Source organism: Centropristis striata, chromosome 24 (assembly GCF_030273125.1).
Source record: "Centropristis striata isolate RG_2023a ecotype Rhode Island chromosome 24, C.striata_1.0, whole genome shotgun sequence".
In the NCBI taxonomy this organism is placed as follows: Eukaryota; Metazoa; Chordata; class Actinopteri; order Perciformes; family Serranidae; genus Centropristis; species Centropristis striata.
Genome location: NC_081540.1, coordinates 2,340,010 through 2,356,445, shown reverse-complemented (window position 1 = coordinate 2,356,445; position 16,436 = coordinate 2,340,010). Strand labels below are relative to the sequence as shown.

The window sequence follows — 16,436 nt, the reverse complement described above, 5'->3', positions numbered from 1 at the left end:
AATAAAGAACTGTGTGTGTGTGTGTGTGTGTGTGTGTAATATTATTATTATTGTTATTTATTTATTATTTATTTATATGTGTATATATCTCGTTTTCCCAGAGTGAATAACATCAGTGCTGTTTATGATCTGGTCTCTGCCGCCACCTGCTGGATGAAAGGAGTCATTACATGCATCAACTGAGACTCAGTTTTATTCAACAACACCAGAAGATAATAATAATACTAATAATACATTTTATTTATAGAGCACTTTACAAGGTACTCAAAGACGCTTTACAGTCATAACACAGTGAAAATGCATTTACAAATAAAAACAAACTTTAAATCAGCAACTTTGGTCATGCATTAAAAGCAGTTTTCAACAGGTGGGTTTTGAGGAGTTTTTTGAAGGTGAGTGGATGTGAGCAGTCTCCTAACCAATGTTTCCTCTCCTCTCCTCTTGTTTCCTCTCCTCTCCTCCTGTTTCCTCTTCTATCCTCCTCTACACTAAATAATAGGGATTCATTTTATTTCAGTGTTTTTCACAGTGTGGAATATGTGACTGCAGCAGGATCAAGAATGTTGTTTTTTTTAGTTTTTTTTAATGGTTTTCTTTGGAGGATTTTTGGTCCTTCGGGACCTGATTGTAATGTGGCGCTGTGGCCACTAGGTGGCGCACCAAGTTTAACTATTTTAAGGTATTTCCAGGCAGCGTCCAAGTCCAGCGAGTTTGCCATTAAATAAAAATAAAATAAAAATAACTATGTAATGTAAACTGTATTCAAAATCATTAAATAGTCAGAAATAAAAACAGTACTACTTATAATAACAATAAAAATATTGATAATAGTGCCTTTAGCCTCTTTAAATGTAACTTTTTACTAAAGATAAAAAACCTGTGGGGTTATTTACTGCAGTAAAAGTACTAATAAACACTGTGAAAGTACTCCACTACAGTAAAAGTACAAAATTATTAGCATCAAAAAGTACTTAAAGTATCAAAAGTAAAAAAATACTCCTAATGCGGATTGTTTTATATATTCCAAACATATTAGATTATTATTATTATTATTATTATTGATGCATTTATTTATTTATGTAAACAGCATTTAATTATTTTAAAGATAGAGCTCATTTTAACTAGTTAATATGCTGTTTTGAGGTTATGATTAAAATTTTGTGTGATTTTGTGTGATTAAAATGTGTTTTTTTGTTAAATCTCGACCTGAAAAGTAACTGAAGCTGTCAGATAAATGTAGTGGAGTAGAAGTATAAAGTTACATAAAATAGAAATACTCAAGTAAAGTACCTCAAAATTATACTGAAGTAAATGTACTTAGTTATATTCCACCACTGGTTATTAAACATTTTAACCCTTTTATGTATTTTTATTATTATTTTATTATCTATTTGTAGCTGTTTTATGTCCCTGAATAGACATTTAGAATTTTTTTGGTAGTTTTGTGGATTTTTTTCTTCTTTTCATGTATTTCTTGGTTGCTTTGTGTCTCCATAGATTCATTTTATGTCTAAATTGATCATGTTATTATGTTAAATCTCGACTCAAAAGTAACTGAAGCTGTCAGATAAATGTAGTGGAGTAAAAAGTTCATTATTTACCTCTAAATGTAGTGAAGTAGAAGTATAAAGTTACATAAAATGCATCTTGTGAATGCTTGCTTTGGACATTTTGTGCATCTTTTTTTGTAATTTGCATCTATTTGTAGCTGTATTGTGCCTCTTTGCAGTTTATTCATGTTGTTTTTGGTCGTTTTGTGCATCTTTTTAATAATATATATCTCTTTCTAGTTGTTTTATGTCCCAAAATAGACATTTGCACATTTTGTTTCTTCTTTTCATGTATTTGTTGGTTGTGTCTTGTCTCTGTATAGTCATTTATTGTCTAATCCTTTTAAATTTATCATGTTTTATGTTAAATCTCAACCTGAAAAGTAACTTAAGCTGTCAGATAAATATAGTGAAGTAGAAGTAAAAAGTTACATAACATGGAAATACTCAAATAAAGTAATGCAAAATTGTACTTAAGTACAGTACTTGAGTAAATTTACTTAGTTACATTCCACCTCTGGTTAATAAACGTCTCTTTTTAACCATTTTATGTCTTTTTTTGGCATCTTTTTTATAATTTATATCTCTTTCTAGTTGACTTATGTCCCTGAATAGACATTTTGAATATTTTTTTGGAATTCTTGTGATTTTTTTTTTCTTCTTTTCGTGTATTTTTGGTTGTTTTATGTCTCAGAAGAGTCATTTTATGTCAAATATCATATTTATCATGTTTTTATGTTAAATCTCGACCTGAAAAGTAACTAAAGCTGTCAGTTAAATGTAGTGGAGTAAAAAGTTCAATATTTACCTCTAAATGTAGTGAAATAGAAGTATAAAGTTACATAAAATGCATCTTGTGAATGCTTGATTTGGACATTTTGTGCATCTTTTTTTTTTTTTGTAATTTGCATCTATTTGTAGCTGTATTGTGTTTATTTATGTCGTTCTTGGTAGTTTTGTGCAACTTTTTTCTTGTAATTTATATCTCTTTCTAGTTGTTTTATGCCCCCAAATAGACATTTTGCACATATTTTTTCTTCTTTTCATGCATTTGTTGGTTGTGTCTTGTCTCTGTATAGTCATTTATTGTCTAATCATTGTCAGCTAAATGTAGTGGAGTAAAAGTATAAAGTTACATGAAATAGAAACTCTAAAGTGTCCAGTGAAGCTCTGACGTGTGTTTGTGTGTGTTAGTGTGTAAAAGTGACACACACTCCTTCTCCTCCTTGTTGTGGAACAGATAGAGTTACATCCGGATTAAAAACGCTCTATTTGTCTTTTTTTTTCTTCTTCTTGCTCTAATACGAGCCAGATGTTACCTCCAGCACCGAGTCCAGCTGTCACTCAGCCGGGCCCGGACCAATCAGCGCCGGCCCTGGCTCCTCCCTCCTCCTCCTCCCTCCTCCTCCTCCTGCTGCAGAGGGTCGAGGAGCAGAGATCTCCTTCTTTCTGAGTCCATCTGAAGCGCTGTGAGCATGGAGAGCAGCGGGACCCTGCTGCTGGTGCTGCTCTGCTGGAGCTGCGGGCTGAGTCCGGTTTCAGCCGTCCGCCGGACGGACCTCTTCCCGTTCGGGACCCTGAGCGGAGATCTGGTCCTGGCTGAGGGCGACGATGAAACCTCCAAAGTCCTGGCTCTGCCCCGACACCTCGTCTTCTACAACTCCGTCTTCTCCCACCTCTATGTGAGTACCCGGACCTGGTCTCTGGTCTCTGGACTCTGGTCTCTGTAGGACTTTATTAGCGCTGCAGGAGCGTCAATTCTGCAGGTTTTTATGTGAGAATGAGAGGAATCTGTCTGTGCAGTAAATGTGTTTTTGATATAACTATCTCCAGCGGGAGAAATGGTAACAATCTGACGTCACAGTCAATTAAAAAAATCAATCAATTAACGTGCAAACAGCTGTTACTGCAGTAAAAGTACTGCAGAATTACTCCACTATAAATAGAAATACTGCAGTCAAAACTTACTTAAAAGTATCAAAAGTTATGCAAAAATGTTTTATCTATTCCAAATATATTAATGTATTATTATTATTATTATTATTATTATTATTATTAATGTAATTACTGATGCATTTATGTTTACTGTTAATTTATGTGGTTTTAATTTCTAAAAATATATAATCACTTGATATAAATCATGTTTTTATGTTAAATCTCGACCTAAGAAGTAACTAAGATTGTCAGATAAATGTAGTGGAGTAGAAATATAAAGTTACATAAAATGCATCTTGTGAATGGACATTTGTGCAGTTTTTTTGAAATTTGCATCTATTTGTAGCAACGTTATGGTATTTTTATGTGTTTTTTTCTGTAGTTTTGTGTTTTTTTCTCCTTTTATTGTATTTTTTTGGTTGTTTTTTGTCTCTGCGTGGTCATTTTATGTCTAATGATGGTAAATCTGGACCTGCAAAGTAACTTAAACTATCAGCTAAATATAGTGGAGTAAAAAGTGCAAATTTTGCCTCTAAAATGCATCTTGGGAACGCTTGTTTTTGACATTTTGTGCAGCTCTTTTTGTAATTTGTAGCTGTTTTCTGCCTCTTTGTCGTCTTATGTATTTTTTGGTGGTTTTGTGCATCTTGTATATATATCTCTTTCTAGTTGTCAGCTACATGTAGTGGAGTTAAAAGTTCAATATTCACCTCTTAAATGTTGTGTAAAAAGTATACTTAAGTACAGTATTTGAGTAAAAGTACTTAGTTACTTGTGATATTCATCCTTTGAGTCATCAGACAGTGTTACTCAGCAGTGTCTGAATGTTTCTGACTCATCATCAGGGACTCAGAGGTCTGAGGAGGTTTCTGAGGCTTTCTGAGGGTTTCTGAGGGTTTCAGGGTTCATTATGTGGTTCCTGGGGGTCCATGAGGGGGTTCCAGATGGCCCACAGAAGATCCAGGGGGTCATTAAGGGGTTCTAGGGTTCATGATAGGGCTGTGGCATGATATATTCTGTTTTTTTCCCCCCAAAAGAGTTAGTCTTGAAAAACGGTCATAGCAGAAAGAAGACAAAATTGTATATGCATAAACAAATAGAATTCATTTTTATGCATTCAGTGTCCTGCATTTATATTCTACATTTAGAATAAAGTCCTCCAATTAACATCCTGCAGTCAGGACAGGATGCACGATGTAAACAGTTTTATTTAACATGCAACATCACACTTACCGCTGTTTTTCATGCTACTAAACTAAACTTTTACCTGTTATCTGTCTCTGTAACGTTACAAAATAGAATAAAGATGCTTTCAAGATTCTTAAACTATAGAAAATAAGAGCGAACAATGAGCGGGATGGCTGAATGTCTGCTGCCAACTAGTGGTCGGAGGCTGAAATACAACACAAAACTAACGTTAACATGTCAAATATATTTATAGTAATGTTTCACCAGTTTCCCTCTTTCTGGCAGTGTTGTACTCAAAAACACATAAACCGAGACCAAGACTACGATGTATTCTAAGTATACAATGTTTCTTTTTTTTTTGTAGTTGTGCACAAAAAACCTTTGTGGTTCAGGAAACCAGATTTTATTACAGATGAGGTGTCTGACATCTTCTCCTGTCACTCACATGGCCTTGAAGCAATACGATTTACACAAAATCACAGTAACGATATTAACAAGTAGATCCAAAAATGCAAAACAAGTCTTGAAATAAAATCCAGAGTCTGCTTTGTCCGAGACAAGACGAGTAAAAATGCAGTTGATTCCGAGATCAAGACCTTTAAAAAAGTCTTGAGACTGAGACCGATCTTAAGTACTACGACACTGCTTTCTGGTGTTTTGCAGGCATTTAGAATATTAAAGTTTTAAAGATATGTAACAATCTATTGGGGAAATTTAATTAATGTGCATGGAGATTTACATGTCTAATTACAACACGAAAGTCACTTTAATGAGAGAAATCAGTAAGAACGTTGGATAAAAAGTGTCTGTATTTTCACTCTACTGTTACTGTGCTTTTATTGTGAAGGATAGAAGTAAAAAACCTCCAATTTACCCCAAAAAACAGCAGCGATGAGACGGAAATGTCCGACTTGTGACAAAGATTTTGACGGATAATTGACTTGATTATCGTCCTTTTTCCAACTCTCAGATTTAAAAAATAAGAATTTAGAATCTAGTTTCACACCACTTAATTAATTGGAGATATAACTTAGTAAATTATATAAGTAGTTAATGTGAAATGTTGATAGAATGTGAAGCCAAAAACCGATTCAGGATACAGTGATGCTAATAAAACATAGTTTCAAAGAATCGTTACAATATCTCTATATTTCAGGTTATGGATCCTTTCTTCCCCCTCTGGTTCCTGAAGCTGGTTGTTGGTTATTAATGGGTCTCTGGTTCTCTGCAGGTGGCGACCAACGGGATCATCTCGGCCCAGGACCTGCCCATGGAGAAGCAGTACGTGGACGACGGGTTCCCCACAGATTTCCCCGTCGTGGCTCCGTTTCTGGCCGACCTGGACACCAGCGGAGGACGAGGACAGATCTACTACCGGGTCACCGAGACGCCCAGCGTCCTCAACAGAGTCGCTCAGGTCTGTGGGAGAGTTACTGCTGTGGGAGTACTGGCCTCAATTTAACCAGGATACTAAAGATAATGATGTCATATCAAACTAGAAGATCTAAGGAATCTATAGAGCCCAAACATGTCGAAAAACGCTGCAAAGTTCGTTTGTTTTGGAGATTTTCAAAGCCTTGTACATGCCTGTACAAGTGAGTCTGGGGCTATTTTTTTAGTCATTTTGTGTCTTTTTTTTGGTCATTTTGTGTCTTTTGTTGTGTCTTTTTTAGTGTCTTTTTTAGTTATTTTGTGTCTTTTTTTAGGTCATTTTGTGTCTTTTTGTCATTTTGGGAATTTTTGTGTCTTTTTTTTGTCATTTTGTGTCTTTTTTTGGTCATTTTGTGTCTATTTTGTCATTTTGTCTTCTCATTTTGTGTCTTTTTTGGTCATTTTGTGTCTTTTGTCGTGTCTTTTTTGTCATTTTGTGTCTCTTTTTTAGTAATTTTTTAGTAATTTTGTGTCTTTTTGTCATTTTGTGTCTTTTTTGGTCATTTTGTGTCTTTTTTGGTCATTTTGTGTCTTTTTTTGGTCATTTTGTATCTTTCTGTGTCTTTTTTGGTCATTTTGTGTCTTTTGTTGTGTCTTTTTTAGTCATTTTGTGTCTTTTTTGGTCATTTGTGTCTTTTTGAGTCCTTTAGTCCAACATAAAATCAGATTTTGAATTTTTTTTTGCCCTTTCAAAACACTATAAATGCTCAATAAAACAATTTAAATGTTGTAAATATGAACAAAGGTGTCAAATCTAACATATAAGAGGGTTCCATCCAGTTCTATCATTTGATACTAAATATATTTGAGCTGCTATCTCCCCCTAAACATCCACCGCTCACAACCACCAAAAAGCTCTTTGAATGATAATAATAACAGGTTATTGTCATAATAATAACTAGCTCTGAATTCTTCCTTTCCTCCATTAGTTCAGTCCATCTTCCCTTCTGTTTCTTCTCTCTCCTTTCCCTCCATCATTCATTCATTCCTTCATGTGCTCATCCAGGAGGTTCACCGAGGATTCCCCGACGATAAGTTCACGCCGACGCACGCCGTGGTGGCGACCTGGGAGAACGTGGCGGCGTACGAGCAGCAGACTCGAACCAGCGGAGCGTCCAACAAGGTAACAAGTCTCTTCATTGACTCATTTTATCTTTGTTCTCACGCCTCCTGGGAGAGAAACCGTCCTGGTTCCTGCAGAATGTGCATCACCGGGGGTCGGGGCTCTATTTGTAAGTCCTCTTCCCTCCTAATCTGCCTCTTAACCTTTTCACGGGGTCAAAGGTCATCTCTAAGGGTCACTAAAGTGCCCCCTCCCCTCCCGACTCGTTATCCCCTCCTCCTGTTCACACAGGTAGACAACAATGTTCTCAAGCTCTTCTCCTCCCTGTTAATAACTTTATAGTTTAATATTAAATAACTCCACCAGTTTCTGACATATTTTAGCACATTTGGGCACTTAATTTACCCCTAAAACACCTGATTTTACCTGAACATTTGACAGAATTATGACATGCACCTGTCCCTTCCACCTCTCAGTTTGAAAACCTCTGGAGCTTTAATTTACACCTCCGTCATTTTCTAGGAATTTCCGAGGAATCGCCCTGGAGAGAAGCGTGCAATTTGAGACAAATTAGAGGGAAAAACGGGAATTTTCCGGGAGTAAAAGCTCTAGTTAGACCAGAGGAAACGAGACATTAGGAACTTTACTCTCTGTATGTGTTAAGTTGGATGCATAATGTCACATTTCTGCATGTTCTTTTGCTAGAAATGCATTGAATATTTACAAGTTGGGTGATTTGCACAGGACATTAAGATATTAATGGTCAAAATTGAAGCAGCAGAAGCAGAGAGATCCTGAAGCTTCAGAGAAACTGGGTCCTACATTTCCCATGATGCCATATAATTAAAATCTTGGCCATAGAAATAGCAACACAAACATTTTTCATCAGCTAGTAAGTTTGACAATTTCACTCTGCTTTAAAGCTAAACTGGTGACAGAAAGTCAGATTTCAGACGACGTTTCAAGCCGAGATATTTTTTATCCTCTGTGACGTTTCTCCTTCAGTCTGAACGTCTCAGAGACGTGAAGGAGGACAAATGATCCAGCTCTGTCCCGCCTTTAGAGGTAGAAACAAAGAAGTTAGAGGAGGAGTCTGAAGGAGGACGGAAAATATGTGACGTACGTTATTTGGTAATAAGAAAAGAAGTGAAACACACCTCTCACTGAGTCCGTCAGAAATCAAATCATGTCTAGAAAATTGCAAAAACAACTTTTCTGAGTCTGCAGAGAAACACGACGTGCAGCTCTTTTCCATCGTTGTTCTGAATGCACTTCGTTCTGTGAATTCACAAACTTACATCATTGCAGAATCAGTTAAAATGTCCTGAGGTGAAATTACAGCAGAGCTCGTTGTGCCTTTTTGGTCATTTTAATAGTTTTTTTGGTCAATTTATATCTATTTTTGGTCAGTTTGAGACTTTTAAAAAAAATCTTTTTATGTATGTTTTGGCCATTTTACGTATTTTTTGGTCTTTTTAAGTATTTTTTGGGGTCAATTATGTATTTTTTTGGTCAATTTGTGTCTTTTTTTTTTGTCTATTTGCGTCTTTTTTAGCACAAAGCTCCACTGGGCCTTCTAAGCAGTTTGAATGTCCTGAGGTAAAATTACATCAGAGCTCGTTGCTGCACTTGAGCAGAAACTTTTGCAGAAACCCAGTTTGAAAAGGAGCTGCAGGTTGTGGCCAGCTAACAGGAGAATCCTTCAGTTTGTCTCTGAAGCTGCTGACTCTCTTCACAGCCTAAAAAACGTTAAAAAAAACAACAATACAAGTTTAATGAGCACGACAAACAGCTCAATGTCCATTCTACTTTACTCTATTTCTCTGTATTAGATGCACATCTTTTAATCGTGCACTTAAAGTTTGTAATGCAGACTTAACCTGGATGAAATGCGCTTTTAATTGGAGGTGTACCAGTTAAACACAATATTTTCTTCATAATTAATACCACATTTTATTGCACTTTCTAGAACCCTCCCTCAGAACTAAAGAGTCACCTGTAGGAGTCTTTGTTCTTTGACTTTGTCTTTGGGAAAAGCTCCAACTAAAGCCGGGCCTCTTGAACCGATCGATCAAACAAACAGAGCTTTGTTGTTGCTGGTTGCAGCGAGTGGGACGGAGGGATGAAGGGAGTGGTCCGTTAGAGGGAAAAACCCCAGGAGACGTGTTTGTCCTCTGTCTCTGCTCTCTGCTCGCCTCCCTTTTATGCCTCCGTCTCTCTTCCTGATTGATCAAAAGCTGAAGATTCACAGAGTCTGGTGCGGATGTGTAGCATTAATACTCGGCTTATTGTGATTGTGTTGCTGATTAGAGCTTCTTTGAGCTCCAGATATTAGAGAGGAGTGTGATGAATGCTGCTGAGAGGCTGAGAAAAGGTTTGTTTAGTCAGATTGGAGCTCTGATAGCATCTTCCTTTGAAGCGATTAGCCAGAGGTGCTGGGTGGGGCGTGTTGGGGGTAGACTGGTATGTGTGTGTGAACTGATTAACCTGAGGTGTGTGTGTGTGTGTGTGTGTGTGTTGGGGGGAGGGTCAGGCAGTCTGGGTGTGTTTGGGGGTCGGATACGGACATGAGAGGAGACTGGAAGCTCACATCGCTAAAAAAAGAGCTGCTGTGTTTCTACAAATTGAGTCCTAAAGAGGCGATTATACTAATTTGAGAGTAATTGCTTCACTCTAACACTCGATCTGTTGTAGCTGCCAACATGTCGCCCAGTTTGTTAATGAGCAGAGCATTTACACAGAGAGAGAGAGAGCCTGGCCCCAGATTTACTCTAATGCTAATCCGTCTGAACAAGAGGACACCTGTCAGGCTGCTGGAAGTTTGTCTTCCGCTCCCAGTAATGTGATTATTCTGAAAAAAACTGCGTCTCAGCTGCAGAAATCAGTCTCTCAGCTGCAGAAATTGTCTCGGCTGCAGAAATCAGCGTCTCAGCTGCAGAAATCAACATCTTAGCTGCAGAATTTAGCATCTCAGCTGCAGAAATCAACATCTTAGCTGCAGAAATCATCTCAGCTGCAGAATTTAGCATCTCAGCTGCAGAAATCAACATCTCAGCTGTAGAAATCAGTCTCAGCTGCAGAGAGCTGCGTCGATGTGACTTTCCAAGTATCTAATTTTATGCAAACCTACTAACACAGGATTGTGCATGCATATACTTCCAAAAAAAGTCGATACCTTGTACTATTCATTAAATACTGTCTGAAGCTGCAGCCAGCAGCTGATTAGCTTAGCTTAGCATAATGGCTGGAAACAGCTGGTTGCAAGAAACTGACTCCTTCTGAGCTCAGATTAATTACTATTTTGTGCAAAAAATAAAGTCAGATTTCTTCCAGTTGATTGAGTATCTTTAGTTGTAGCAGGCATTAAAATGAACAAGAAATTGAAGAAAACAAGGGTCTAATAATTGTTTCCATGACTGTACCGACAGACATTTATTGTTCCCAGATGATGAATCCTGATGATCTTGTTGATCTGCTGAGTCACCCTGCAGCATCATCATCAGGTCAAAGTTAAAGGCAAACTACAGCTAAGATTCTAAAGAAGTTCTGACGCTGTGTAAAAAAACCAGAATGCATTAAAAGTCAGAATTCAGAGTGAATTTTCATCAGTTTGAACGTAGAATATGCTGACTTCATACAACAGAATCAGGATTGTGAGCATTAAAATGTCTTTTACTGTTTGGAAACAACATTTAAACTTGTCGCCTCTCTGGATCACGAGAAAAGGAACAAGCTGTGTTTGTTTACTCACTATATTTGCATGTTTTTTACACTATTTCCATCCTTTGGTGGCTTCGTAGCCAAAGAACGACTCCTTGAAACACTGTGAACACAGAAAACAAGAGAAGATTCAAGCGGAGGGAAAATGGTGTTTACAGTTCCCCTTTAATTCTGTCCTTCTCTCTGACTAAATACCTGTTGGAATAATAACATTGGCTGTTTATTGCTCACTGTTAGTGTGCTGATATCATCAAATAAACTTTATATCATCATTACAGTATAAACACTCGTCCTGTTTACGAGCAGCCAGTTGATGTGGAATGTGATTTCACTTTCCACCTTAGATCTCTTTTATTTAGTGTCCACGTCTCCGTCCTCTTTTATTTAATGTTGGCGTCTCTGCAGCTCTTCAGAGAAACAAAGTTGTAAAGGAAAGAGTAGCAGAGTGAAGTCAGACGAACTGAATGAATGAATGATTCCTCTGTTGGAGACCAAACCTCATATGGCCTCCACCTGTCTGTCTGTCTGTCTGTCTGTCTGTCTGTCTGTCTGTCTGTCTGTCTCTCTTTCTGTCCTTCTGTCTTTCTGTCCTTCTGTCTGTCTCTCTGTCTGTCTGTCTGTCTGTCTGTCTGTCCTCCTATCTCTCTGTCTGTCTTTCTGTCTTTCTTCCTGTCATTCTGTCTCTCTGTTGCTCTGTCTGTCTGTCTTTTTGTTGCTCTGTCTTCCTGTCTTTCTCTCTGTCTGTCTTTCTGTCTTTCTGTCTGTCTGTCTGTCTGTCTGTCTGTCTGTCTGTCTGTCTGTCTGTCTGTCTGTCCGTCCATCCGTCTGTCTGTCCATCCGTCTGTCTGTCTGTCTGTCTGTCTCTCTTTCTGTCCTTCTGTCTTTCTGTCCTTCTGTCTGTCTCTCTTTCTGTCTCTCTTTCTGTCTGTCTGTCTGTCCTCCTATCTCTCTGTCTGTCTTTCTGTCTTTCTTCCTGTCATTCTGTCTCTCTGTTGCTCTGTCTGTCTGTCTTTTTGTCTGTCTTTCTCTCTGTCTGTCTCTCTGTTGCTCTGTCTTCCTGTCTTTGTCTCTGTCTTTCTCTCTTTCTGTCTCTGTCTGTCTTTCTCTCTGTCTGTCTTTCTGTCTGTCTGTCTGTCTGTCTGTCTGTCTGTCTTTCTGTCTGTCTGTCTGTCTGTCTGTCTGTCCGTCCATCCGTCTGTCTGTCTGTCTGTCTGTCTGTCTGTCTGTCTGTCTGTCTCTCTGTCTGTCTCTCTGTCTTTCTTCCTCTTGTGTCAGCTCAGTAGGAACTATTGTTTCTTCAGCCTGTTTGTTGTTTCTGGGGGACCTCCTGCAGTGACACAGGGAGCATCCCTTGACTAAAGTTCATCCTGGTTCAAGTCTGACTGGAATCATCTTTTTTCAGTGTAAACCAGAGATAAAGAGGCTCTTAACTCTTAACTAGAGACTTCTGGATGTTGCCAGCTTGTCTAATTAGTAGCAGCGTGTCCGTGCTCTGGTGAGTCGTTGTGGGTAAGATGTTCATGTTGAGGATCTGAGAGAAGCAGCTCTGGTTTTAGCTTCCATGTGTTCTCCACTTGATCAAAAAGCTTTTAGAAGATTCCCCGACACTGTCTTTTCTGGCCGTTTTTACACTATTTTGATAATTTTACGTATTTTTTGGTCAATTTGTGTCTTTCTTGGTCTTTTTACGTCTATTTTGGTCATTTAATGTCTTTTTTTGGGTCTATTTGTGTCTTATTCTTTGTCAATTTGTGCCTTTTTTCGACTTTTTTACCTCTATTTTGGTCATTTTATGTATGTTTTTGGTCATTTTCCGTCTTTTTTTTGTCAATTTTTGTCTTTTTTTTGGTCAATTTGTGTCTTTTTTTGGTCAATTTCTGCCTTTTTTTATATTTTTGCGTCTATTTTGGTCATTTTACGTATGTCTGGTAATTTTTACGTATTTTTGTTGGTCAATTTATGTCTTGTTCTGGTCAATTTGTGCTTTTTAAAAATCTTTTTATGTCTGTTTTGGTCATTTTACGTATTTCTTTGGTAATATTAGATATTTTTCGTATCTTTTTTTCTCTATTAGTGTCTTTTTTTGGTCATTTTACACAAGTTTTGGTAATTTTAAGGTTTTTTGGGTAAATTTTTGTCTTTTTTTGGTCAATTTGTGCCTTTTTTTTGTCTCTTTGCGTCTTTTTTTGGTCATTTTACGCAGATTGTGTCACATATCCTCCTCTGTCTTAGGACATAATAACCTTAGCATTTAGCCCAAAGCTCCACTGGGCCTTGTAAGCATGTTGTGGGTAAGATGTTCATGTTGAGGATCTGAGAGCAGCAGCTCTGGTTTTAGCTGCCATGTGTTCTCCAGTTGATCAAAAAGCTTTTAGAAGCTCTCATAAGCTCCGCCGCTGTAGAGTTTCCTCCAGATTAAGACGAGCAGAGAATCCTTCAGACTGGAGCAGAAATACTGACTGGACTGTTCCTGGCCACAAGCCTGGCCCCGTGTGTGTGTGTGTGTGTGTGTGTGTGTGTGTGCCAGTTCCCACGCTGTAGGCAGTTCCGTTTGTAGCACTCTGGTGAGGTTGGCAACTGGCCTGCAGCTGCTCTCTCTCTCTCTCTTTCTGCCTGGTTGCAGCTGTGCAAGAAAAAAAACAAAAAACCCTGCAACCAACCAACAAGTGCATCGCTCCGATCCAGACCTCCGTCCGTCTCCACGATAATTATTATACGTTTCATGAAGAACATTTGGAGAGTTTTGAGTCACTGAGAAGTCTATTAAAGTCTCTTCAGCTTCGGTTGCATCAGCCAGAGTAGACTAAACTAAAGTATTTAAAGTAAACACCAGCAGTAAACAAGCTGAAGGATGTGAGACTGAGCTGAAGGAGAACTAATAGAAGATGTTTGCAGCTGCTGCAGAGGGAAATGAAGCTATTTTTTTGTTTAAATGCAGGATTTTTTGCATGTTGGTGCACGTTCAAATTTGCTTCGACTGTTGGTGGACATAGAAGAAAAAAGACAAAAGGCAAAAAATGACCCAAAAAGATGTTAAAAGACCAATAAAAGGCACAAATTGACCACAAAAAGACGTAAAAAGACATAAATTAGCCACAGAAAGACACAAAATGACCCCAAAAAGATGTAAAATTACCATAAAAGGTACAAATTGGCCACAAAAAGACATAAAGTGACAAAATATGGCACAAATTGACCACAGAAAGACACAGAATGACAAAAATAGACGTTAAAACACAAAAAATGCACTAATTTACCAAAAAAAGACAAAAAGTTACAGAAAAAAATATGTAAAATGACCTAAATATATATAAACAGACCAAAAAAGGCACAAATTGACAAAAAATAACACAAATTTACCAAAAAAAATCCATAAAATGACCAAAAAAAGACACAAATTGACCACAAAAAGAGGTAAAACTACATAAATTTACACAAATTAGCCACAAAAAGACACAAAATGACCCAAAAAATATGTTCAAATACCAAAATAAGGCACAAATTGACCACAAAAAGATGTATAATTACCATAAAAGGCACAAATTGGCCTTTTTTTGGTCATTTTGTGGCTTTTTTGGCTTTTTACGTCTTTTTTTTGTCAATTTGTGCCTTTTTTTGGTCTTTTAACGTCTATTTTGGTCAGTTTGTGTCTTCTTTGGGTCATTTAACCTCCTTCTCCTCCTCCTCCTCCTCCTCCTCCTCCTCCTTCTTTAGTCTTAAAATGAAAGTGTGGATGTCGCCAGAAACTAAAAAAGTTTTCTGCTGTGTTTAAAGTTTAAAGCTTAAAGTCTATAAACCTGCACTGTATACTTACTTACTTATGTGGCTGCAAAAGCTGCAACTCATCTAAAACAAACAGAAACATCAGGCCTGTTTAAAGGGCAAATAAGCATCTTTTCATTCTTCGTTTGTTAGAGATAAGAAGGTCAACGTCCCACTACTCCGTCTACACTAAAACTAGTGTATAAATAAATGAAGTGTGTCCTTAATGAACTTCCTGTGAAGCCTCGGACCCCCCAAAGATCTCCTCAGAGTAACGATGTTCCCACCTCCACCTGAGAGACGACAGCAGACATTTGGTCGTCCCGGAGACAATTAACGTCTCCCAGAAGTGTGAGGACTCTTTAAAAAAGGTGTAACGAAACGCCTGGGGGAGGTCGAGGGCTCTCTGTGTGTGTGTGTGTGTGTGTGTGTGTGTGTGTGTGTGTGTGTGAGAGAGAGTCTTTGATGTGTGTTGGCTGCAATTTGTTGTCTTCCAGCTGTGAGTGTGTGAAACACACCAGGACTTCTTTACACACAGACGCAAACAGAGACACTGACCACACACACACACACACACACACACACACAGAGCAGATTAAATACACTGATTTAGTTCCTCTGACCAGAGTTAGATCAGAAGAAGATGCTAAATATTAAACTTAAGCTTCATGATTACTGTACAAACGTGAGGATGGTTTTAATTTACTGAAAACTGAAACCATTCCTCCTTCTTCCTGCACACATGACAGTTCAACACTGGCTATTTTAAATTTTGCCACTTTGGAAAAAACAAAACAGCTTATAAATGATGAAAATCAGAGTGAAAAACACATTTTCTTATAGTCTGCACAGCATGTGTCTTTCTCTCTTGATTCATGTGTCTTTAAATGAGTTTTATGCACATTACACACACAAAAATGATCAAAATAGACATAAAATTACAAAAAAAAGACACAAATTGACCAAAGTTGTTTTAATTTTTGCAAAAACTCAAACCATTCCTGCTTCATCCTGCACACATGACTCTTTTTCTCTCAACTTATGTGTCTTTATGCACATTTTGAATCTGCATAAAACCTGAAAAAGCCAGATATTGCTTTTGCATGACTGCTGTTTTTGTTTACTGGGGCGTAAAAGGATGATTATTGATCAAACAAAGGTGTGCAAAATAATTATGTAATAACTAATGATATTACTGGACCTGCACACCCTTCTTCTGGCAGTGTAGATTCAGCTTTGTATTATTTTCAGGCAAACCAAAAACATGAAACAATTCTACAGCCGTGCTTAGAAGGCCCATTAGGTTATCACAACAATCATTAAAATCATTAAAATGACCAAAAATGACCAAAAAAAGACATAAAATTACCAAAAAAGGCACTAATTGACCAAACAATAGACAAAAAGTGACAGAAAAAAAGATGTAAAATAACCTAAATATATATAAAAAGACCAAAAAAGGCACAAATTGACAAAAAAGTTACACAAATTTACCTAAAAAATCCATAAAATGACCAAAAAAAGACACAAATTGACAACAAATTGACAAAAAAATTGGCCACAAAAAGACATAAAATGACAAAATAAGGCACAAATTGACCACAAAAAATGACAAAAAACAGATGTAAAAAGACCAAAAAAGGCACAAATTGACCACAAAATACATAAAATGACCAAAAAGACACAAATTGAACCCCAAAAAACCAGCAACACATCACACTGCCGCCTGCTGACCAAAGTGCATTACTGCTGCTTTGTTTATTCGCTCTGGATGGAAACTCACTAAT

General features: G+C 37.5%; 1 protein-coding gene across 1 annotated transcript in view; it reads left to right on the top strand.

Moving 5' to 3' along the window:
• Positions 1-2,980: 2,980 nt before the first annotated feature.
• nid2a (nidogen 2a (osteonidogen)) overlaps positions 2,981-16,436 on the top strand; it is a 67,172-nt gene continuing 53,716 nt past the window's right edge. The window contains exons 1-3 of the mRNA XM_059327674.1: positions 2,981-3,232; positions 5,905-6,090; positions 7,111-7,227. Coding sequence (XP_059183657.1) covers positions 3,026-3,232; positions 5,905-6,090; positions 7,111-7,227 — 510 coding nt within the window. The 5' untranslated portion in view covers positions 2,981-3,025. The remainder of the gene's footprint in view (positions 3,233-5,904; positions 6,091-7,110; positions 7,228-16,436) is intronic.